This window comes from Fusarium poae, chromosome 3 (genome assembly GCF_019609905.1).
Source record: "Fusarium poae strain DAOMC 252244 chromosome 3, whole genome shotgun sequence".
Lineage (NCBI taxonomy): Eukaryota > Fungi > Ascomycota > Sordariomycetes > Hypocreales > Nectriaceae > Fusarium > Fusarium poae.
In genome coordinates this window covers 6,784,997-6,806,799 of record NC_058401.1, presented here as the reverse complement: position 1 = coordinate 6,806,799, position 21,803 = coordinate 6,784,997, and the positions used below count along the sequence as shown (strand labels likewise).

The following is a 21,803-nucleotide window of genomic DNA, read 5'->3' as shown; positions in this document are numbered from 1 at the left end:
ATGCATTAATTTCAGGGGAATTATGACGATACGCGCTTAAGAATCTGTCTCTTCTTTCTTTGCTTTGATACTGGGTTATCCACATTGAGTTCCAAGACAGTTGAAGCTCCATAACCCACGTCATTCGAGCTGCTGAGGTATGACCATGTTATTGTTTTCTAAGCCATCAGCTCCAAATTTCCGACAAAAAGAACGACTAAGGGAGAAGTCATGATATAGCAAGGTCATTATAGCAGTTGCAGGTACGATTGATTGTAAATGTGTAAATACTAAGATAATTGTTAGCCCCTAGGCCTACTACCTCCGAGACTGAAATGATGCAATTGAAACTCCCCCCTCGCTAAGCCTTAAAAAGAAGTCAACTTTTCTTCCCGTCCCCACCGCGGGGTTGTATAGTAGGGACGACTGTAATGCTGCTGCGGGAGCGGGGCCATTTTTCGCCGGGGTCACTGTCTTGACGCCGATGTAGGAGTAGGCGACGTTCAGATCTTTACTTTTTTGTGACTCAGATTAAACATCATCCGATACTCTAAAAAGACAAAAGGTACGTTCAATTCATCAGACAAACTTTCATTGTATCCATATCCAAAACCAACAACTGTTGTTATTGTACGTTTCTCGCCATGCAGCCATGTTCATGTTTCCGTCGGCGACCATTCGGTCGCGGTTGAGTCTTTTCAGTCGCTGCACATGTCTCCATCGTTTAAACCCTGCACCTGCAATTCAACCGCAATCTTCTAACAGATTCGCTAATTATACTCGAAATTCCAGAATCGACAGTTTCAGAAGCTTTAGAACCGTCGCAATCATGTCTCAATACCCCCACATCCTTCTGCGCGCTGAGGAGAAGCCCCTCGAGCACCGATCTTTCTCTCCTTCAATTATCAAGACCCTTGTCGAAGCCGGTTACCCTGTCTCTGTCGAGCGATCATCTACAGACCCCAAGTTCAAGCGCATCTTTGAGGACTCCGAGTACGAGGCTGCTGGCGCCCGCCTTGTTGCCGAGGGCACCTGGCCCAACGCTGAGGCCGGAACTTTGATTCTTGGTCTCAAGGAGATTCCTGAGGACGACTTCCCTCTCAAGAACGACCACATTGTATGAACTACTCCGAGAAATAAGCTCTAAACATATGCTAACCTGACTCAGTCTTTTGCCCACTGCTACAAGGTACAATCTTCGTATTGAAACATGCGAGATTCCCACTGACACTTCCTAGAACCAAGGTGGATGGGAAAAGGTTCTTGGCCGCTTCCCTCAAGGAGGCAGCGTTCTATACGATTTGGAGTTCCTCGTTGATGAGCAGGGCCGCCGAGTTTCTGCGTAAGTAAATCACCAAGACAAAAAGCTACACCAACATTTTTCTGACACTACACAGTTTCGGTTTCCACGCTGGATTCGCTGGCGCTGCGCTCGGTATCAAGACCCTTGCTCACCAGCTCCAAGACCCTTCCTCCAAACTCCCCTCAGTGGAGACTTTCACCGATGGCCGTGGATACTACCTGAACGAGGAGGAGCTCGTTAACCAGATTCGAGAGGACCTTGCCAAGGCCGAGAAGTCTCTTGGACGCAAGCCCACTGCTCTCGTCCTCGGTGCTCTTGGGCGATGTGGTAAGGGCGCTGTTGACCTGTTCCTCAAGGCCGGTATGCCCGATGAGAACATCACCCGCTGGGATTTGAACGAGACCAAGGACCGAGATGGTAAGTCCCTAATATCTGATACTTGACGCCTTGAAACTAACGATTAAAAGGTCCTTATGAGGAGATTGCTCAGGCTGATGTCTTCCTTAACGCCATCTACCTTTCCAAGCCCATCCCTCCTTTCATCAACGAGGAGCTCCTCGCCAAGTCTGGCCGCAACCTGGCCGTTGTTATCGACGTCTCCTGCGACACCACCAACCCTCACAACCCCATCCCTATCTACTCTATCAACACCACATTCGAGGAGCCCACCGTTCCCGTCGAGATCAAGAACGACCAGAACTCCCTTCCTCTATCCGTCATCAGCATTGACCATCTCCCCTCAATGCTGCCCCGTGAGGCTAGTGAAGCCTTTAGCGAGGGTCTTAAGGAGTCTCTTCTTACACTCAAGGATCGCAAGACCTCACGAGTGTGGGCTGATGCTGAGAAGCTTTTCAACGAGAAGGTTGCTCTGCTTCCCGAGTCTCTGCGAACTAAGAGAGTTTAAAAGTGGAATTTATGATATAGTTGAAATGGTTGATTAGAACGGAATAGAAAGCTGCAAAGAACAGCATGAGAACCACTCAAATACCTGTCTCTACTTGTGAACCTTGTAAAGTAGTGTCGTTTTTATACTCAAGTTGATCGAACCAAGCTTCGGATACCGTATGAGCCGATATCTAGTAAAATACTATGTAAACATTAGCGGCCTTTGTCACAAACACAACCTGGTTTATCAAGATATAATGAAATGTTGGGCTTTTAACTATAGATATACGAGCCTTTTACAAAATCATGAGCGACTAACACGATTTCCGGTAAAGTATCCTAAAGAGCTGATATCCCATCAGAACTGTCACATATTCGTTCACTCAGCTGATAAAAACTCGATAAACCCGGTCAGCTTAGCGCGAAGCTACCCTTCTCGGCTCACACAGGGAGCGGACGGAAGTACGCTACCTAAGTTTTTTGTGACAGAATCTACCAATCAGCTTTCTTGAAGGTCTAAATTCAGCAGCCGGTCACACAGGGAATATCCATTTTTCTACTGTCCAACTTATCGATGTTTCCCAATTGTACTAGACATTGTTATTTTCAACCGGTTCTCTTCATCACAACTATCTAGATGATGGCATCTCTGGGAGAAGAAGACACGCAGATGACTGAGGCCATCGAAATAGATGACGCTTCAAACGAGGATGAACCAGCTCAAGCTTCTGAGCCATCTGAAGTCTCTGAGTCATCTAGAGCTGCTGAATCACCTCCCGTTGCTAAACCACGTACAAGAGATCAAGGGACACAGACGATTCAAGAGCTTCCTCCACCGCCACTTCAAGCTGCTCGGCATGTTCAGATAGCGCCTGCTCCTGGCCCTCACCAGGCTCACGCTCCTCCTTATCCTTATATGGCTCAGTGGCCTCACCATCCTATGGGATATGCGCCTCATCATCTACAGCCACAGCATCCGCACCACCCACAACATATGGTCTACGCTCATCCTCACCAAGTACCTCCTCACCCAGAGCATATGGCTCAATATCCGCATCCTCAAATGCTCCAGTATCCATATCACCCGATGACTCAATGGCCTCATTCACATATGGTGCAGGCATCTCATCCATATGTATCTCCTTATGTGGGACCTCATGTTCACTATGCCTCTGCACCTGGATATGCTCCTCACCATGGGCAAGTTCCTCAGGCCGGACGTGGCCATCATCCGGGATATGCTCCTCCCCAGCCAGGTAATGTTCCTCAAGCTGGGCATGTCCCTCAAGCTGGGCGTGGAAATCAGCCAGGTCGTGCTCAACCAAGTAATGCTCCTCAACCAAGCAATGCTCCTCAACCCACAAGTGTCCCTCAACCCACAAGTGTCCCTCAACCCAGGAACGTCCCTCAAACAGGTAATGCCACTCCTCAAGCAGAAGTTTCTCCTCAGCCGGGACGCCTCCCTCCTCAATCTCCTCTAGAAACTCCTTTACCCACACCGCAATCTCCTCTATTCACACCAGTGGCTACACCTCGATGGTCTCCTACTCCAACCCCTACGCCTCAGTCTGGGTCTCCCACTCCCGTACCTGAGTCTGCTGCCTCAACCCCTGCACCCGATTCTGCCCCGTCTACTCCGGCTCCCCAATCTGTTGCCTCAACGCCAGCTCCAGAGTCTGTTGCATCGACTCCTGCTCCTGAACCTTCCTCCTCGCGAGCCACGACGACTTGGGATATGGGCCCTCCACCCAAGAAGAAAAGAGGACCAAAGCCTAAGCCGCTATCAGAACGTAAGCCTCTCCGGACGACACCAATCGTTCGTAAAGAGAACAGCTACTCGAAGCAGAAAAGGAAGGAAGTCATTACGTGGATGGTTCATCACCGAGTTTCACGTCTAGGTGAAATGGTGCCTCCTTCTGCCCAGGACGCTGAGAACCACTTTAAGATCCCCCGAAGCACCATTGCTGGATGGAAGTTACAGTTGTACGTATTATCGGTGATATTGTGATATTGTGACTGCGAATTGACACTGATACTTGACAGGCTGGGGAGTGGACCTATTCCCAAGTAGACTAGGCGTTGGATTGATCAAGAATTGGTTATTGGATATGATTGAGACAAAGGAACTAGAATGAATTTGCTTTGTAATTTTTGAATGATGCTGAATCGATGAAAGAAACGAAAATACAATCATAATATTAATAATTACATACCGCTTCCACCAGCTTTAAAGATATTTACCCGTATATTTGACTCTATCTCTACTACTGCTTACTTGTAATCAATCCTTCAACAGTGTTTACGTCACCAACCTATGTCCGCTAACCCCGCTGAGCCACTCTTTAAGACAGCACCATCAGCGCTTTGAGTGAGTCTTCAGAACTCAGCTCAGTCAAATCAACCAGATATACAGAGTAATAACTCACATGATGGCGTCAATTTCTAAAACAGTCGTGGCTACAGGCGTGTCTTCTGGGATTGTACTACTGTTCCTCTCTGAGCTTTAGCGGAAAATGTACTAATACAAACAGGGCCTGGAAGCTATCAAGCAGCTCCTCGACACAAGTCAATCATACCGAGTCATTCTTGGTGCACGCAACATCCAGAGGGCGCAAAAGTCATACGACGAGCTTACCTATGACCGATCTGCTAGCAACGTTACCATTCTTCCGCTCGAATTGAACGATCTCAAGGGTGTCAAGTCGTTCGCTGACCAGACCCTTAAGAAGCTTGGCCAGGAAAAGATTGATTACTTGTTGCTTAATGCAGGACTCGGCGGTACCAGCGCCGATGGACCGGGACCTCACGGATCAAAGTGGTGCGAGCCGCATGTTGTGAACCATCTATGTACGTGGAACGTTGTGTGACAGGTAGTACGGTGCAGGGCTAATGTGTTACTGTTACAGCGCAGTTTTACCTTGTGCATCTCTTGAGGGAGAAGCTGGTCGAGTCCAAGTCTAGGATTGTGTTTGTATCTTCTGGTGCTGTGCGCAGGGTTGCGGATCCTAGTGAGTCTTCATTTTTCCTTTATGGTCTGTTTTTGGAAGGGTTATTCTGACGGTGTATAGGCAAGCTTGATGAAGAGGTCAAGGCAGGGTCTGGAGCTGATGCCCCAACGACATATTCTAACACCAAGTTCACTGGTCTTCTCGGTGCGCATTGGTGGCGTCGTCAGCTAGCTGGAACCAACGACGTTGTCGCCGTGTCGCCTGGCCTGATTCCTGGTACGGGTCTTGCCAAGCAGATGGGTATCCAGAGCAACATGCCAGATGCCAAGTCCATTCCTGAAGGTGGGTGACTTTTATCTATCGCTCTAGGTTGATGTTGTTTTGCTGATAGGAGTACAGGTGCTTCGAGCGTGCTTGCTGCTCTCACCCGAAGTGACTTCCCTGATGATCCCGATCGCATTTTCTTGACTAGTTGGGGTGAGTGGTGGGAGAAGGCCATGATTGAAAAGACTACAGATAAGACTCTGCAGGATAAGTGGTGTCCTAGTAAGGAGGAGATTGAGAGGGATGCTGGTATTTCCTCCTAAGTACGGGAAAGTTAGCTTGATAGAATGATTGAATATAGGAAATGGCATTAAGTCAAGTCAATATTTAGGTAGTGAACAAGACTCACGATGGTGTGAATGTCCCTGACACATGCCGCAAGATGGCGTAAACGGTCCCTGTCACTATTTGCGGCAGAGGCTGAAGCCGTCAGAGTAGGGCCAGTGTGACGTTGTCAAAGGCGGTTGGATGGTCGGGCTCAAGCCGATGCGATCGAATACTTCACAATGTAACTGTTTTAGGATGATGTTAAGATAATCTACTCAAACTTGCTCGGGTAAATAATCAATCTTTTCGGACCCGAGATTTGTAGTGACGGTCGAGACTATGGATAGGGTCTACTATAATACGTGTTGTCCTAAACTACCTGGATCCGATATCTCGATTTCTTGCGTATACAATGACTGACTGATCTACAAAAAATAGAAGAACCAAGACAATCGACGATGCAACTGATCTCTACTATCAGATGGTTTAGATACTGATAGAATGTGCTTACCCATCACATCAGCCTAAACCTCTCGCACTCGCTCGCATTCATCAATATCAAGCTGTCATTGCCACCCTTGGAATGACGATGCAACTCGAATGCATTCCCCAAATCGTTCTAGCTCCAACATTCCTTCTCGAAAGGCTTCCTCCAACAAGGTTAGCCTCTGATCTGTCTACAGGGGTCATTTAGTGTCCGAACAGCTAATTCACTGGAGCTGACGCTGCTTCATTGGGTTCTTGGCTCGCATTCGCTTTTGTCACAGGGCTGAAGGGGGAAGAGCTAAAGCTTGGCATTTGTGTAGCGAGTCCGACAGGAAGATCAATTGGGAGTATTGATATGACTACTAAGTTACAGTACTAACTTAGAGTGCTGATGAAAGGAACTAGACAACACAAGATAAATAAATACTGGGGACAAGCCTCTTTTTATTTAGGTTAAATTCTGAGGTCAAACAGTTAAAGCAAACAACCTTGGCAAACAATATCTCGATAGGCTATTCCAGTCTTGGTCTATCCATCTGCTCTCAGCATTGGGTTTTGATCGATACCTCTTTATCCCCTCCAGTTTCTCTCGCGATTTCCCACGGAAATCATCTTCAACAGCCACCATGTCGCGTGAACCGCCCAATAACCTTGTCATCTTTGGCCCAGATGCAAACTGCACCTTGGCCCTCTGCCCAGTAGAATGGAGCGTCTACCAATACCGACCTTCACTCGCAGCCAACGGTACTTTCATAGCCCTCTACGCCCTCGCCATGATAACGCATATCATACTGGGCATCCGCTGGAGGCAGTGGTTCTTCATGTCTTTCATGATCCTCGGCTGCTTGTTTGAGATTGTTGGATACATTGGGCGTATCATTTTATACCATAACCCTTTCAACTTTGGAGGCTTCATGATACAGATTGTCTTTGTCACAAGTGGCCCTGTGTTTTACACGGCCGCTATATACGTGACTCTATCCAAGACGTAAGTTGACTCCTCGAGACGACCATCACCTTTCTAACTCTCTGGTCCAGTATCAAGCATTTTGCCCCCGAAGTCTCCCGTTTTAGACCAGAACTCGTCTGGTGGATCTTCATCCCTGCCGATATCATCTGTCTCGCTCTACAAGGTACCGGAGGCGCTCTATCAACCATCAGCCAAGGCTCCAGCCAGACAGGCATCGATGTTGCCCTAGCTGGTCTTTCGCTACAAGTCGTCATCCTCGTCCTCTTCTGCGCTATTCTAGGCGACTATCTGTGGCGATACTTCCGCAGCGGATCTGCCGGAGCGTTGAGCAAACGAATGCGAGTCTTCTTCGGCTTTGTGAGCGCTTCAGTCATCTTGATCCTTGCGCGATGTGCGTTTCGATGTTACGAGTTGAGCGAGGGATATCAAGACTCGGACCTCATTACGGACGAGGGGTTGTTTATTGGTCTTGAGGGAGTGTAAGTCATTGTTTATTCAGGATAAATGTGGAAGCTGAACTAACCGTTGTTAGACTTATTGTCATTGCTGTCTTTTGTCTGTGCGTGGGACATCCAGGACTTGTCTTTAACGACAGAGCTACGAGAAAGATCTCTGCATCATCGTCTAGTGATGTGGAGAAATAGTTCTGGACGAAGAATACATAGATAAATAATTATTGGATTGGACATATGATCATGATTTGGATATTACATATTAATAGAGGCATATCTTTCCCTTGAACTGCTAAGTGCAACATTAAGTGGTGCATGTCCTGTCTTTTGGCATCCAACTTCCCCGCTACCCATCTCTGGTCTGATGTTTAGCAGACTTGTATAGTACACTTTGACAAGATTAATCCGTAGAGGCTTGAACATGTACGTACCTTATCGTCTGTTCGCTACGAGCCATAACAGACACATGCATTGTTCACTAAAGCACAGTATTCATGATTCACGGCCATTATGTGTTGATACGCTTTATGATGCGTTATTGGTGATGGACTTGCTAGCTATCTCTGTAGAAACAAACGATGCTTCACAAAACCAAAGAATGCCAATCCTGATAGTCCAGATGTAACCATTCCAATATCACCCCTATGATTATCCATCAAACGATTCCAAACTCTCCATCAACCAAAGTGAGACGTTCAGATCTTCTCGTGCCAAATCTTGCTGTTCTTAGAGCTTGGCGTCGCAAATGCACCAGCAGTTGGCGTCACAGTCAGGGTTCCAGCCGCGACGCCTGAAGTTACCGTGATCATCGCAGGTGTAGGCCCAAGGACGGAAATAGCACTTCTTGTACCAGAGGCTGCAAGAGATGCTGCAGGATGCCTTGTTGTCGACGGTGGTGGCCATCTCGACAGGCTTGTCAGCGGCCTTGTCGGCGGGGACAGCGGCGACAGTACCGAGGAGGAAGAGGGCTATGAGACACATAGTCAGTGGACTGTTATCTCAGATGGGCTTGTATGAATCTGGTTTGACTTACCGATAGTAGAGATCTTCATGTTTGCGAGTGTCTGATGAATGTAGGTAGCTTCAAGAAAGAAGGTTCAGTCGAGATGGATGTGTAGATGAAAGTGGAAGTGCAGAGTGATTTAGTGTGGAAGGTGAAGAGGAAGGAAAGAAGAAGAGAGAGTCAGTAGAAATGATGGGAATTTATAGACGGTTTTGTTACTGCAGAGATGGTTGAGATGCAGTGAAGAAGCATTGGCAGCTCTATGGCAACTGGCAGGTGTTGCCGGTTGCCTGCACTGACACAAACTGCTAGCATTCACACCCGAGAGACTGACCAGTACGAAATATCCAATTGTTGTTGAATGGTTGATTTGAAATGGGGTACAACACCTCCAATATCTCACGTTCGAACAAACAATATGGTGCATGGTCCGAGAATAGTATCGAGTCAGGATTCATGCGTCACACAACGTTGCCGATGGAATGCAACAACAAAGAAAACTCGCTTCGAGGAGCTGTTCGCTTACACTATTGGTATCTACTGTTCATTCGTCCTATATGGACTGGTGTGGCCAAAGGTTGTTGCAACGGTATAGAAAAGGTGTAGTTATATTTGGGACCGGCAGCCCCCTACGATAACCCGAACAGGTAGCATTTACATCAAGTAAAGTCCTCTGATGATGCATATATGCTAAAGGCCCAATCAAACTTAGCCCGAGTCAAAGAAGAATAAACTATAGGTAGGTGGCTTCCCTTTTGAGAGCTGCGAGACTAACTACTCTTGAGAATCAGTACTACGCAGTGTATCTATATGATATACATCTAAGAACAAATCTCGATGCATATGCCAGGAACTGCCGTGATATAGGTTTCATGGAAAGTGGCTCCTATGGAAACAGTTCATCTAATCCCGATGGCCAATGTAACTCTACGATCTTGGGTGGCTGGCCCATAGAGCATTTTCTCCTCGAATTCTTCCGGCTTATGTCTCTTCAACAACCCATATCAAACCATCATCTTCCCCGAAATGACAATACAACAACCCGATCAACACTCGATCATCAACTCGATCGAGCCACTGAACGGATCTCAGTTTCCTCTTTCGGCTTAACTAACCAGTTGTCAACGTGGTTATCCCTGCAACATCGCCCCAGTCTGACAAACCAGATGTGAAATTAAAAGGATCGTAAACCGCGTCTCAGCCCTATTCAAATGGCCTCAATCTTGGAAGTTATCATATCTAAGACGAAATTACATGTGCCGGGTTGCCGAAAAATCTGCTCAAGGAGAATGGTTTAAATAACGAGATGGTCCTCGTACTCTTGGCTCTGTTTAGTTTGAAGCTCAACACTCTTTTGTTTCAATATTCACACGTTCTTTATTGAGAATCTAGACGATCTCATCCATTCCTTCACTTCATTAACCCCTGTTGACTTTAGTTCTTGGCAAGTTCCAAGTTGACTCTATTCACACCCGTTTTTGAACACTTGAAACTCCTCACGTCGATCACTATGAAGTTTCTTCTCCCCGTTCTTCTGGCTGCTCCCGCTGTCATGGGTCGAGCTTGCAAGGCTCCGCAACCCAGTGCCGATGCTGTTGCACCAGCCTACTCTGTTCCCGAGGATGCGACTGTTGTGTCCAAGCACGTTGCTGATAGTGCACCTGTATACACCACTCTTGCGACTCATGTAGCTGCTTCTAGTAAGCCTACTGAAGCTGCAGTCAAGCCTCAGGCCGTTTCAAAGGTCCAAACTGTTTCCAAATCCAAGTCCAAGTCTAAGCCCAAGTCTCAAACCAAGCCCAAGTCTAAGCCCAAGGCCAAATCTCAGACTACAACCAAGTCCCAGTCCAAGGCTATTGGTAATGGTGCATCCGTCTCTGGCTCATCTACCTTCTATGGTGGCAACCTCTCTGGCGGAAACTGCATGTTTACGACTTACACTCTCCCCGCTGGTATCTTGGGAACTGCTTTCTCTGGTCAAAAGTGGGACAACAGTGCTAACTGTGGTGCCTGTATCGAAGTCACCGGTCCTTCAGGAACCGTCAAGGCCATGGTAAGTCTCATTCACCAGATGTCGTTAAACGCAGTAACTAATGTCATTTAGATTGTCGACAAGTGTCCCGAGTGCGAACCCGGCCATCTCGATCTCTTCCCCGACGCCTTCAAGGCCGTCGGCGGCACAAACGGTATCGTCAAGACCTCCTACAAGTTTGTCGAGTGTGGCATTACTACTCCTCTTGTGCTTCACAACAAGTCTGGCACCTCTGCCAATTGGTTCTCCATCCAAGTCGTCAACGCCAACGAGCCTGTCAAGAATGTCGAGGTATCGATCGACGGCGGTAAGACCTGGAAAGCAACTGAGCGCAAGGACTACAACTTCTTCGAGAACCCCTCTGGTTTCGGTAAGGAGTCTGTTGATGTCAAGATCACTAGCAGCACTGGCAAGACTGTCATTGTTAACAAGGTTGGAGTTACTGCTGGTGCTCAGTACAAGGCCAAGTCTAACTTTTAGACTGGTTTGGGAATGTTTGTCGAAATGAGATGGGATGACGGCTGACGTTTTTGGATTCTGATGTATGAGTTGAGCAGCTGGCTGATCAACTCTGCTCAATGAACACTCAAGATTCACCGAAGCCATGCCACTTATTGACAAGGAACGTAGAACTTCATATTCGTGTATATAGTTGATAGGAAATTTATATATAAGAGACAATTCGACAGCTTGAAATCTATAGTGGCCAGTCGCGCATGTCGTGATCAAGATTCTCTCGGCATTCAAGACTACCTATGAGTGACCAGAGTCAACTATGTACTGGGCCTCATGTTTTATTTATCCATTAACAATGATGGTTGTCCACCAGTGTGGGGTATTTGTATTTTGCCTAAATGCAAATGGAATTGTCATTTCAAAACCCACGCGGTAATTTGCCAAGTCGGGAGTTTGACCCAAGGGGGGATGAATGAGGTAATGATCAGAGGGACAAGCCTTGACTCAAAGACGAGAAATGTCTCTTGTTATGCAAGATCAATCATGAATTAGACAGCGGGAGTATGTGCCTCTCCAAGAAGAAGAAGAACAAGAAGAAGCCAAGATGGACACAGTCTTGGTATATGCCAATTCGCGACATGATGTGATTTTTGACTGTTGGTTGCCACATTTGACATTCTACTAGATATAATCATGATTCATTTGCTCTACTACAAGATCTATTCTCTGTGTTGATTGTTGATAGTTATCGTTACAGAGCCAACCCCATAAGATTGATACTGCAATGTCCACATTTACCCCGAATAATTTGGGGATTTTGGAGGAAGAATTCGGGGAATGGAGGATCATCAATTTCGGTCCTTTCCCCGCAGCTGATGACATTCAACGCTCAAGTGCTGTCACTGCCTTGGCCAACGTTCCTCCCAGTAACAAGTGTGTTGGTATATGCGCTCCAATCATTTTTCAGGAAACCCTTCTAGAGACATTCCAGGAATCGTATCGTTCGAGTAGATTCAGGTCGGTAATGGCGCTCCTCACCGGCAAACGAGGTACTCTAGGGTGACATTGCAGGCCCCCCTGTACAGAGATGATATCATCGTCGGGAATACCCTCTACTCTCGCGGAGCCTCTCAAACTTCCGTTGTCAAGAAGTTGCCTGTGATTTAGTCGCAGTATAGATCTCTCAGAGGACTAAAGTGGAAACCTAGAAACCGTTCACCAAGGCCAGAAGGGTATGTCTTACCAGACTCAATATATCATCATGAACTGACACTAACGAAGACAATGCATTCATTTAGCCCAGAGGTTGTCTAGAATAAGAAATCTTGCTAAACAAGTCATCCCAAGCCAAGACGCTCAACCCACAAACCCCAAGCAAGCCAAGAAGAAACCCCGGACAAAATCACCTTCAACCGTTAGCTTCCGACGATCCTCCCCATGGGCAACCTAAAAAGTTCCCTCCCTCCAACAGAGTGTGAATGCATGACGTTGGCCCTCGGACCCGTCCTAATCACAGAATATCACTCGTGCGCTTCTAACATGTTCTCCACGTCCGCCCTTGTTTCAACCCCATGGAGTTGATGGTCAAGTTAAGGATGATGTTTATATAAAGACTGTGTCTCAGACTCAGAGTGTCGAGTTTCGATAGACAGACAGCATTGTTTGCTTTTCCTCTCACAAGTTCGCCACCATGTATCGAATTTGGAACATCTACGGTATGTTATTTCATGATCAGTATATAGAATGACAGTCACTTACACACCACAGCCCTCGCCTCCTTTGGCACCATTGGAGGCATGCTTTTTGGTTTCGACATTAGCTCCATGAGCGCCTGGATCGGCTCATACCAATATCTCGACTATTTCAACCATCCCGGCTCAACAGAACAGGGCGGCATCACAGCTTCCATGTCGGCAGGATCTTTCATAGGAGCCCTTGTTGCTGGAGGCATCGCTGATCGTCTGGGTCGTCGCAAGGCGCTCATGATTGCTTGTCTTTTCTGGATCGCCGGTGCTGTTCTTCAGTGCTCCGCCCAAAATGTCGCCCATCTTATTGTTGGCCGTATCGTTAGTGGTGTTGCTGTTGGTATCACCAGTTCACAGGTCTTGGTTTACCTCGCCGAGTTGGCGCCTTCGCAGATTAGAGGTCGCATTGTTGGTATTCAGCAGTGGGCTATCGAATGGGGTGTGTTGAACATATTCCGGTGTCAATGAATTCCCTTAGCTAACAAAGTTTAGGTATCCTCATCATGTATCTCGTCTCCTATGGCTGCTCCGTCGGTGTTGATGGACCTGCTGCGTTCCGAATCGCTTGGGGCGTCCAAGCTGTTCCTGGATTCGTTCTTCTTGCCTCGCTCTTCTTCTTCCCAGAGTCCCCACGATGGCTTGCTCAGCACGACCGCTGGGAAGAGGCTCACTTTAATCTTGCTCACCTTCATGCCGGCGGTGACCTTGACAGCCCTGTTGTCCTCGCTGAGATGGAAGAAGTTCGTGAAGCTGTTCGAATCGCCAATGAGTCCAAGGACATTGGCTACCTCGGACTGTTTGCGCCTGGCGTCTGGAAGCGCACCGTTGTTGGTGTCAGTGTTCAGGTCTGGCAGCAGTTGCTGTAGGTTAACCCATCGCTTGCTGTTGATTGATACTGACGTGAAATTAGTGGTGGAAATGTCATGCTGTACTATCTCGTCTACATCTTCAATATGGCTAATATGACTGGCAACACGGCTCTTACGTCTTCCATCATCCAATATGTCATCTTCCTCGTCACTACCGGTCTTGTTTTGCCTTATATCGATCGTCTTGGTCGCCGACCTCTTCTGATTGGTGGAGCGTTGATCTGTGGTGTTCTACACTTTACTAGCGGAGCTGTCATGGCTGTCCACGGATATCCAGTTCATGGTATTGAGGGTAAGTTATCATGTATCCTGTGCTCTAGTATGCAAAGGCTAACTCTTTCAAGGCAACGACATCTTGACCTGGGCTATACAAGGAGCTCCCGCCAAGGCTGTCATTGCTCTAGCGTACATCTTTGTCGGGGTTTACGGTCTTACCTGGGCACCTGTCGCCTGGATCTACGCCAGTGAGGTCTTTCCTCTCAAGTACCGAGCCAAGGGTGTCGGTCTCGCCGCCTCTGGTAACTGGATGTAAGCAATAATTCTCCAACAACAAATCCTCAAATATACTAACATTGATCCCTTAGTTTTAACCTTGCTCTGGCCTTTTTCGTGCCTCCATCCTTCACCAACATTCAATGGCAGACATACATGATCTTCGGCACCTTTTGTATCGCCATGACTGTACACGCTTTCTTCACATACCCCGAGACGGCTCGCAAGACCCTTGAGGAGGTCGAGGTCTTGTTCGATAGCAACGTTCCTGCTTGGCGAAGCGCCAAAGCTACTGGAGGCTTTGAGGAGAAGCTTGAGGCTGCTCAGCGCGCAGATGGACTCAAGAGGACCGCCGATGGACTGGAAACGACACATGCCGAGACTGCCTAGGCGGCGTGTTGGTAGCTTTTTTTGTTATTGTAGTGTATGAGTTAGAGAGTTTGTATACCCAATTTTTTTTGTCGCATCTGATCGCAACTGAAGTTATTTTATGGAGACGCGAAGTTGGGAGATTGGCGATTGGATCAGTTATAAATGATGCTTTCGTGTGGTGATTCTTTGTCACTACACAACTTGGTGGATATGCAGGTACCTGATAATGTTTCTTCCCACCACTGGCTTTTCTCCTACATTGTTCCATTGTTCAAAGTACGCTGGTTCTCTCTACCACATCATCAATAGAACTCGCATAACTCTTTCTTACTCGCGTTTTTAGTTTCGCTATCTGCGGCGATCGAGCTTGTCGTCTTCCACTTTTTTAACAATATGCTTCTGATATTACTTTTATAAAGAAACTGTTACTGTCAGCACCGGTTTCTTTCACAATTATGTGAGCGACATCCCACACCATCGTCATACTTTTTCTAACCGATAACGGAGATTGGCATATCAGATCACCAGAGTATAGTCCAAGGATGTCAAATGCCGACCTTGCGAAACAACCCCTGCACATAATCATCATCTTCGGCCGAACGAGCCGGGTCCGGGTCAACAGCCGCAATCTACTCCAGAAGTACGGATAAAGAAGCTTTTGTCAACGGTCGGCCGCGGAAATCTCTGGGGTCCCGAGGCCTACGGCTAACTATGATGGAACAAGACCATTTCGACGATAGAAGGATCACGATACATCACATGTATTCAACGCCTCTTCCGACTTGGCGTGTTAAACTTCAACGCTCCGACAGTGTTCAAGGTTCCTGCTGCGTCAGCTTCGGGGCGACTATACCAATGGAGAAGATGCGAGACACGAATTGTCATAGAGATTTATGACAAACCATAAAAAAAGTTCCGCGTCTGCGTCAACAGGATCCTACGTTGAGACAAGAAAAGGCCCCAATTACCTCCTCTGGTAAGCCAGGACCGAGCCTCGGCATTCTAAAGTTTAGTGATTACTACATACTGTACCGCCCGGACACGTTTCAATTTCCTATGTTTAGAGCTGAAAGGCTCCCCCCATCAAAAGAGGACGCCGGGGCCATAAACAATGTCGATCCCCGAGAACGCCGGTGCCGAATGACACCTTGGAGGGGCCGGGGATATATCCGTATAGGAATAGCGTCCGTCCCCGTGGCGGAATAGTGCCAGACCTAGTTTTGCTTTGAGAAGTCTTCATAGGTTTCATAACCTTTTGGACCGGGTCTACAGACGGAGATAACAACCCCAGAAAGACAAGACAGGCCGATTAATCATGGCATTGCAAAGGGAGGGGAGGGTCAAACTAACGTTAGTTAACGGAGTCTAGTCTAACATTGAGAGACCAAGTACAAAAGGGCGGAGGCCCATCAGCTAAATTAATAAGTTTCTCTATTATTCACACTATCATAGATCTTTGTTTACTCATTTAGTCAGATTTATACTCTATTTCTTCACGAGTTGTCGAGTGATACGCTCCTTCCAAAATATCGTGAACAACAACACTCGCCTCAATTCAGACAGGTACAAAAAACCCTCCCCCCGGCGGAATAATCTGCTTTTGTCCCACAACAACCTCAGATCACAGAGACACAGCATAAGAATCTGTTGCTCAATACGACACAAACCAATTCAACCTTACAAACACAAACACTGACTCGAAAAACAGTCCTTTTACCGTTTCACAATGACTCGCGACAACCTCGAAATCGTGCTCGCTGAGCGTCCTACCACAGACATCGTCCCAGGCCGCACCTTTACTCAGAAACTTGGCAAAGCGCCCACACCCGCTGATCTCCAGGATGGCCAGATCCTCGTTGAGACTCTCTACTTGTCCCTAGACCCCGCCATGCGAGGTTGGCTCCGAGGTAAACTGCCCCTGCTTTATAGCCCAAATCATCGGCAACTAACACAATGTCTCAGATATGCGATCTTACCTCCCTCCTGTTCAAATTGGTGAGATCATGCGTGGATCATGCGCATGCCGCGTCCTCGCCTCCAAGAGCAAGCTCGCCAAGGAGGGCGATATCGTCGCTGCTACCCCCGGCTGGACCGAGTTCGCCATCGTCCCCGAGGGTCGTTTCGAGCCTGCCTCTTACTACCCTGGTGTCCAGGACCCCAAGGACATGCTCTCCGCCCTCGGCATGACCAGTCTCACTGCTTGGGTCGGCATGTCCAAGATTGCTGATCCCCAGCCTGGCGAGCTCGTCGTTGTTTCTGGTGCTGCTGGTGCCACAGGCAGTGTTGCTGGCCAAATCGCCAAGCTCAAGGGTGCTACAGTCGTCGGTATCGCTGGTGGTGAGGACAAGTGCAAGTGGCTCACTGAGGAGCTCGGTTTCGATGTCGCGCTCAACTACAAGGCCGATGACTTCAAGGAGAAGTTCAATGAGGCTACAAAGAACTACATTGATGTCTACTACGACAACGGTAAGTCTTTATGAATCTCACAAAAGCACACACGAAACTAACATGTCTCAGTCGGTGGTGAGATTCTCGACATGTGTCTCATGCGAGCAAAGGAGCACGCACGCTTCATCGAGTGCGGTCTCGTCAGTCAGTACAACGCCGCCAAGCCTCAGGGCCCCCGAGCATTCTCCCAGATCGTCACCATGCGCATCAAGATGCAGGGTTTTATCGTGCTCGACCACGTCAAGGACTTTGCCACCGCTCGTGCTGAGCTGGCCAAGTGGATGTCTGAGGGCAAGCTCAAGAAGACCGAGACTGTTGTCCGTGGTGGTCTCAAGGTTGCTGAGCAGGCACTTGTCGACTTGTACAAGGGCATCAACACAGGCAAGCTGATCGTCGAGATCAAGAACCACAATGACACACCTTCCAAGTTGTAAGGTGGTGACGAGGGAAAATTCGGGGACTGGGTTATATAGATGGACTTCGGCTATTGTTTATGATAGATAACTTACGTATATAATGATTATATCATGAAATTTCAAGATACTATTCACTTGCGACTAGCTGTGATATAAGCCTGATCTACTAATGTTATTAACTTGGTGGTAAATTGACTATAATTGAGATTCATCAACAATGGCTTGCTCATATTCGGTAATACCTTTTAGATCCTTTCCGCGTCTTACCCCATCATTAACTAGTAAACATAACGAAAGTAAGGGTTTTCCTTGTCCGTCAAGTCCTGGAAAGCCAACTTGGCTCGCTCGCTCTCATCTCCCAAGCCAAGCGAATCTCTCCTCCTGTTCTCGTTACGGAGTACAAAGTACAGTGTGGTCGATGCAAGAATACAGATGATATAGCTAAGTCATGTTAGATTGAGTAGATAGATATACGCGAAAGACTTACCAGATGATCAAACCCAACCACAGAGCAGGATAATGATCTTTCTTGGTCTGACTCCAAACAAGTTGAGGACCGACAATGTTCCCAACACAGTACGCTACAAAGATCGTAGCCGCCATGAAACTCTTCTTGGTATGACCTGCGACGTTGGACATGCCAATCGTAATGATGAGACTAACCGTGCCGCCAAAAAACCCAGTGATTGAATATCCCACCACCGGCGCAGCAGCTCGATACGACCACTCGCTCTTCCAGATGATAGCGCAACCTGCAATTACAGGTAGGCATGTAAAGATGAGCATGAAGATGCGGATATTGTTGAACTTGGATCCCAGCCAGCCCGTCAGGAGAATGACGATGAAGCATAGTCCACCGAGGGGGAACTGAAAAAGAATAGAGTGAAGCGTGCTCCAGCCAAACGTTGAAACAATAAGAGGCCCGAAGCCACTAACTGCCCCGTTAACGGTGTATGCTGAAGCCATCATGAGAGCGATGAGCCAGATCTTGACATCAAGGAGGGCTTCTTTTAGTTGCGATCCTTTGAACTTTGTACATCGTACACCAGTCTGTCCATGCCTCAAGCGCTCCACGGCAGCAAATTTCTCCTCTGAAGTGAGAAACCACGCTGAGACGGGCGAATTCGGCATAACGAAGCAGAAAAGTCCAAACAAGAATGTTAGTGATCCTGCAAGGAGGTAGATGTACTGCCATCTCTTCAAACCACCACCCGTGATCTGTGCAAAGCCATAGTTGAGAGCTCCGCCAATGATAGTAAATATCCCGGTTGACGAGAACCACCAGCTCTGTCTCAAAGACTGCTCTGCTTGGGTGTAATAGCCAGAGACGATACACATGAAACCAGTGGGAATGATGCTTTCGACGAATCCGAGGAAGAAACGTTGTACGTAGAGACCTTGATAGGATGTTACTGCGGCTGTGAGCATGCATATAGCAGCCCAGACGACGACTACACCACCGAGCACACGGCCTATGTCGAAGCGCTGTAGAGCAAATGTCATGGGATATAAGCCCGCCAACATGCCAAAGTAGAAGAGCGACGTAGCCCAGCTGAGACGTCGCGTGTCGACGGTTGGTGGTGTAGTTGAGGTGTCTACAACTGTAAGGTCGAGATCTGTTGTCATGCCGAAGAGGACAGCTGAGCCGAGAATGGCTTTGTCGTAGTATACGAGACCATCTAGTTATGGTATGTCAGTAACATGGTCAGAACAGATGGTGTTGAGGGAAACGTACAGCCGATGATCATGGCGGGAATGAGGAATATGTCAATCTTTCTGACTGCGCGCGCGGCGACGATGGGATCAATAACATGTTGCTCTTCACCTACTATGGCGATAGCTTCATCTCTGTTTCCTGTTGGGGACGGTACAGTTTCATCTGCTTGTCCCATTGTTGCGATATCGGAAAAGCGATCAAGATGTGGTGGTGTTGCAACAAGAACGGTGGTCGAAAACTTTCACATGAGCTGTTTATTATTTTAGCGATAAATAACCCCAGTCAAAGAGCTATTATCATATGATGGCATCATCCCCTAGTGAGTGAATTTTATTACTATGACCATGAGCAACTCAACCTATCTCTGCACCCTTTGATAGCCGTTTTAAGCCTCAGGTGCATGTATGAACCCTTGTAGTTCATGAGCTAAAGTGAACTACAGAGTTTTTTCTGCGGATGTGAACCGGGATTAATTCGAACTGGTTCGTGGATTGGCTGGTTAGCTGGATAATAGTGAGGCTTTTCTGATATTAGCCATGCCATGTTGAGCCAAGACAGCCCAGCCCAGCCCAGCCCGTCCCATTGAGACAGCTTTTCTCCTTGGTCGTAATTGTTCATGATAGCAGCAATGATGATAATGCTCAATTCAACAAACTGGCTGACTGAACCAGATGTAACTATCATGCATATCTATCTATAACTCAACCTGAATGAAAATGCCTGTCGCCCCAAACGCCTGGCTATGTCCGACAATTCTCACTTGGAATTGTGAAATGGTATCAAATCAAAAGATTCTCTTGATACTAGGGCCAACCCATTGTACTTCTGTACAATTCCTGTCCTCCCTCCATGTCTCAATCCGGTCGGTCAACCAGCCCGACTTGAACTCTACCCATCGATCTGTGTTATCCGCTGGTGGGGGAATGATTTTGCCCTTGTCGTCTTTCACAAAGGGCACTTCAATCTTCTCTGGTTGTCTTGGGTCGCCGACTCGGAAGGATCGTGAGAGGACGCATTTTTGCTCGTCTCGGCCTCGCCAAGTATACTGGAGACAGTCGATGTTGCCTCTACAGTACTTGTCGCATGCTTCGAATGAATCGATTCTTGCTTCGGGCGGCGCAACCCAAAAGTCCCATTTTCCATTGTCCCAGTTCTCAGCAACTTCACGATCTCCTGGACGGTGGAATTTCCAGACATCAGAGTAAAGTAACGGACGCTGTAGAAAGTAATTTAGTATATGAAGTAGCTTCACTAGGAAGTAACTTACACCTAATTGTCGTTGCCCAAACTCCCATCGCCATACACTAGTCATGTCTTCCGGCCGTGTCTTGTGTAGCGTCATGACAGGCTGGCACCAGTACTTATCGCTGAACGGGATGCTATGGAGTGGATGCGGGTTGAACAGCGGCCAGTATCCACGCAACGGCACGCTGACGTTCCACAGAGCCCAACCCGTTACGCTGTCACCGCAGCAATCGTCACGTAGCATGGGAAGCCACTTTTCCGTGACCGGAGGTTCGACGTACTGGCCGTACGGGGTAGTCTTACGAACGAGAAGCGCCTTCATCGCACCGCGGCTGAGCACAAAGCCCGGCCCGCCGTTTGCGAACCATGTCTTGATGTCTTGTTTCACGTCATGTCTACCAGGTGACGGAGAACCCATGTACAACGGTGCGTCGGGGTCGAAAGTTTGGAGGAAGCGGAAGGCGTTGTCCCAAAAGACGTATCTGTAGACGTTTGTCAGCGGTGAACGGCAAAACCTTGAGATTGCTGCAAACTCACGTATCTGTCTCGAAGAAAAAGTAAAACTCCTTATTGGGCTTCATCTTCCATGCTCGTTCAATCATGGGTAGGAACTTGAACTTGTCCATTCTCCAGCCTTGTATACGCGCAGTGGCTTCCTTGTCCACGTCCAGAGTTCCGTTCGCTCGCATCTCTTTCTGCCACATGTAGTTGACGAAATCGGGGTTATCGTGGTAGTAAATGGAGGGTGAATCGGCGAGGACATCGATCGCTTGGTGGCCATGAACAATCTCGTCGAGGTCCGAGTAAACCAGCAACTCGTCCTTTTCGAAGCACGCGCTAACACTCCCAAACTGAGCATCGAGTTTATCTTTTGTGTCGGCGTGGCCCATCTTCAGAACAGGCTGGATCGTCTGAAGCATGTGCTTGGGAAAGGTAGCGCAGAGGTCTTGGGTCGTCTTGCCGGCGGGATCAACAGATACAGGGTAGAAAGAGCTCGTCGTCGAGAATGAATAGTATTCAGATACACCGTAACTACCGTGGATAACACTCCAAAAAACAAGGATGAGAAAGACGATAGTGCAGAGACCGGCGATGGCCATGCGACTGAAGCGTTTGTTTAGCATCAGTCGCCGGCTGGAGGAAGACCAGACTGAAGGCATCGCAGCTGGTGATGGTGCATGGCACTCGGGGCCTTTCTGCTGCTAGAGATGCTCGTCCTGTCAGTTAAGGAAAGATGTGGTGTTGCAAGCTAGAAGAGAGAGACATTCATGATGGAGGAGAAGAGCAAGGATATTTCTTGGGGGTGACGCATTTGTCTTAGGGGTAGAGATCCACTAAAGTCCCCTGTCGCGGCAATGGACTCATGATGGGAACTTAGTACTAAGTTACTGGGC

At 47.9% G+C, this 21,803-nt stretch overlaps 10 protein-coding genes across 10 annotated transcripts; 7 read left to right on the top strand and 3 right to left on the bottom strand.

Moving 5' to 3' along the window:
• Window positions 1-808: 808 nt before the first annotated feature.
• On the top strand, window positions 809-2,186 carry FPOAC1_009666 (uncharacterized protein; the record flags this gene model as incomplete). The annotated part of the gene is made up of 5 exons (XM_044854088.1): window positions 809-1,096; window positions 1,148-1,168; window positions 1,218-1,321; window positions 1,377-1,699; window positions 1,750-2,186. 5 exons carry the CDS (start codon window positions 809-811, stop codon window positions 2,184-2,186), a joined length of 1,173 nt encoding a protein of 390 aa, XP_044706758.1.
• Window positions 2,187-2,804: 618 nt separating this feature from the next.
• On the top strand, window positions 2,805-5,702 carry FPOAC1_009665 (uncharacterized protein; the record flags this gene model as incomplete). Its single annotated transcript, XM_044854087.1, has 5 exons — window positions 2,805-4,154; window positions 4,699-5,014; window positions 5,074-5,175; window positions 5,236-5,457; window positions 5,515-5,702. 5 exons carry the CDS (start codon window positions 2,805-2,807, stop codon window positions 5,700-5,702), a joined length of 2,178 nt encoding a protein of 725 aa, XP_044706757.1.
• Window positions 5,703-6,818: 1,116 nt separating this feature from the next.
• On the top strand, window positions 6,819-7,806 carry FPOAC1_009664 (uncharacterized protein; the record flags this gene model as incomplete). Its single annotated transcript, XM_044854086.1, has 3 exons — window positions 6,819-7,180; window positions 7,231-7,641; window positions 7,695-7,806. 3 exons carry the CDS (start codon window positions 6,819-6,821, stop codon window positions 7,804-7,806), a joined length of 885 nt encoding a protein of 294 aa, XP_044706756.1.
• A 534-nt stretch (window positions 7,807-8,340) lies between these two features.
• Window positions 8,341-8,666, bottom strand: FPOAC1_009663 (uncharacterized protein; the record flags this gene model as incomplete). The annotated part of the gene is made up of 2 exons (XM_044854085.1): window positions 8,341-8,582; window positions 8,648-8,666. The coding sequence occupies 2 exons, from the start codon at window positions 8,664-8,666 to the stop codon at window positions 8,341-8,343; spliced, it is 261 nt and encodes an 86-aa protein (XP_044706755.1).
• A 1,461-nt stretch (window positions 8,667-10,127) lies between these two features.
• On the top strand, window positions 10,128-11,129 carry FPOAC1_009662 (uncharacterized protein; the record flags this gene model as incomplete). The annotated part of the gene is made up of 2 exons (XM_044854084.1): window positions 10,128-10,670; window positions 10,722-11,129. The coding sequence occupies 2 exons, from the start codon at window positions 10,128-10,130 to the stop codon at window positions 11,127-11,129; spliced, it is 951 nt and encodes a 316-aa protein (XP_044706754.1).
• Window positions 11,130-11,889: 760 nt separating this feature from the next.
• On the top strand, window positions 11,890-12,555 carry FPOAC1_009661 (uncharacterized protein; the record flags this gene model as incomplete). The annotated part of the gene is made up of 3 exons (XM_044854083.1): window positions 11,890-12,046; window positions 12,314-12,337; window positions 12,404-12,555. The coding sequence occupies 3 exons, from the start codon at window positions 11,890-11,892 to the stop codon at window positions 12,553-12,555; spliced, it is 333 nt and encodes a 110-aa protein (XP_044706753.1).
• A 240-nt stretch (window positions 12,556-12,795) lies between these two features.
• On the top strand, window positions 12,796-14,601 carry FPOAC1_009660 (uncharacterized protein; the record flags this gene model as incomplete). Its single annotated transcript, XM_044854082.1, has 6 exons — window positions 12,796-12,820; window positions 12,873-13,289; window positions 13,343-13,712; window positions 13,761-14,011; window positions 14,064-14,247; window positions 14,304-14,601. The coding sequence occupies 6 exons, from the start codon at window positions 12,796-12,798 to the stop codon at window positions 14,599-14,601; spliced, it is 1,545 nt and encodes a 514-aa protein (XP_044706752.1).
• A 1,708-nt stretch (window positions 14,602-16,309) lies between these two features.
• FPOAC1_009659 (uncharacterized protein) lies at window positions 16,310-17,465 on the top strand (the record flags this gene model as incomplete). The annotated part of the gene is made up of 3 exons (XM_044854081.1): window positions 16,310-16,490; window positions 16,546-17,049; window positions 17,101-17,465. 3 exons carry the CDS (start codon window positions 16,310-16,312, stop codon window positions 17,463-17,465), a joined length of 1,050 nt encoding a protein of 349 aa, XP_044706751.1.
• A 260-nt stretch (window positions 17,466-17,725) lies between these two features.
• On the bottom strand, window positions 17,726-19,339 carry FPOAC1_009658 (uncharacterized protein; the record flags this gene model as incomplete). The annotated part of the gene is made up of 3 exons (XM_044854080.1): window positions 17,726-17,888; window positions 17,935-19,126; window positions 19,183-19,339. 3 exons carry the CDS (start codon window positions 19,337-19,339, stop codon window positions 17,726-17,728), a joined length of 1,512 nt encoding a protein of 503 aa, XP_044706750.1.
• A 609-nt stretch (window positions 19,340-19,948) lies between these two features.
• On the bottom strand, window positions 19,949-21,509 carry FPOAC1_009657 (uncharacterized protein; the record flags this gene model as incomplete). The annotated part of the gene is made up of 3 exons (XM_044854079.1): window positions 19,949-20,380; window positions 20,432-20,891; window positions 20,947-21,509. 3 exons carry the CDS (start codon window positions 21,507-21,509, stop codon window positions 19,949-19,951), a joined length of 1,455 nt encoding a protein of 484 aa, XP_044706749.1.
• Between the last annotated feature and the right edge of the window lie 294 nt (window positions 21,510-21,803).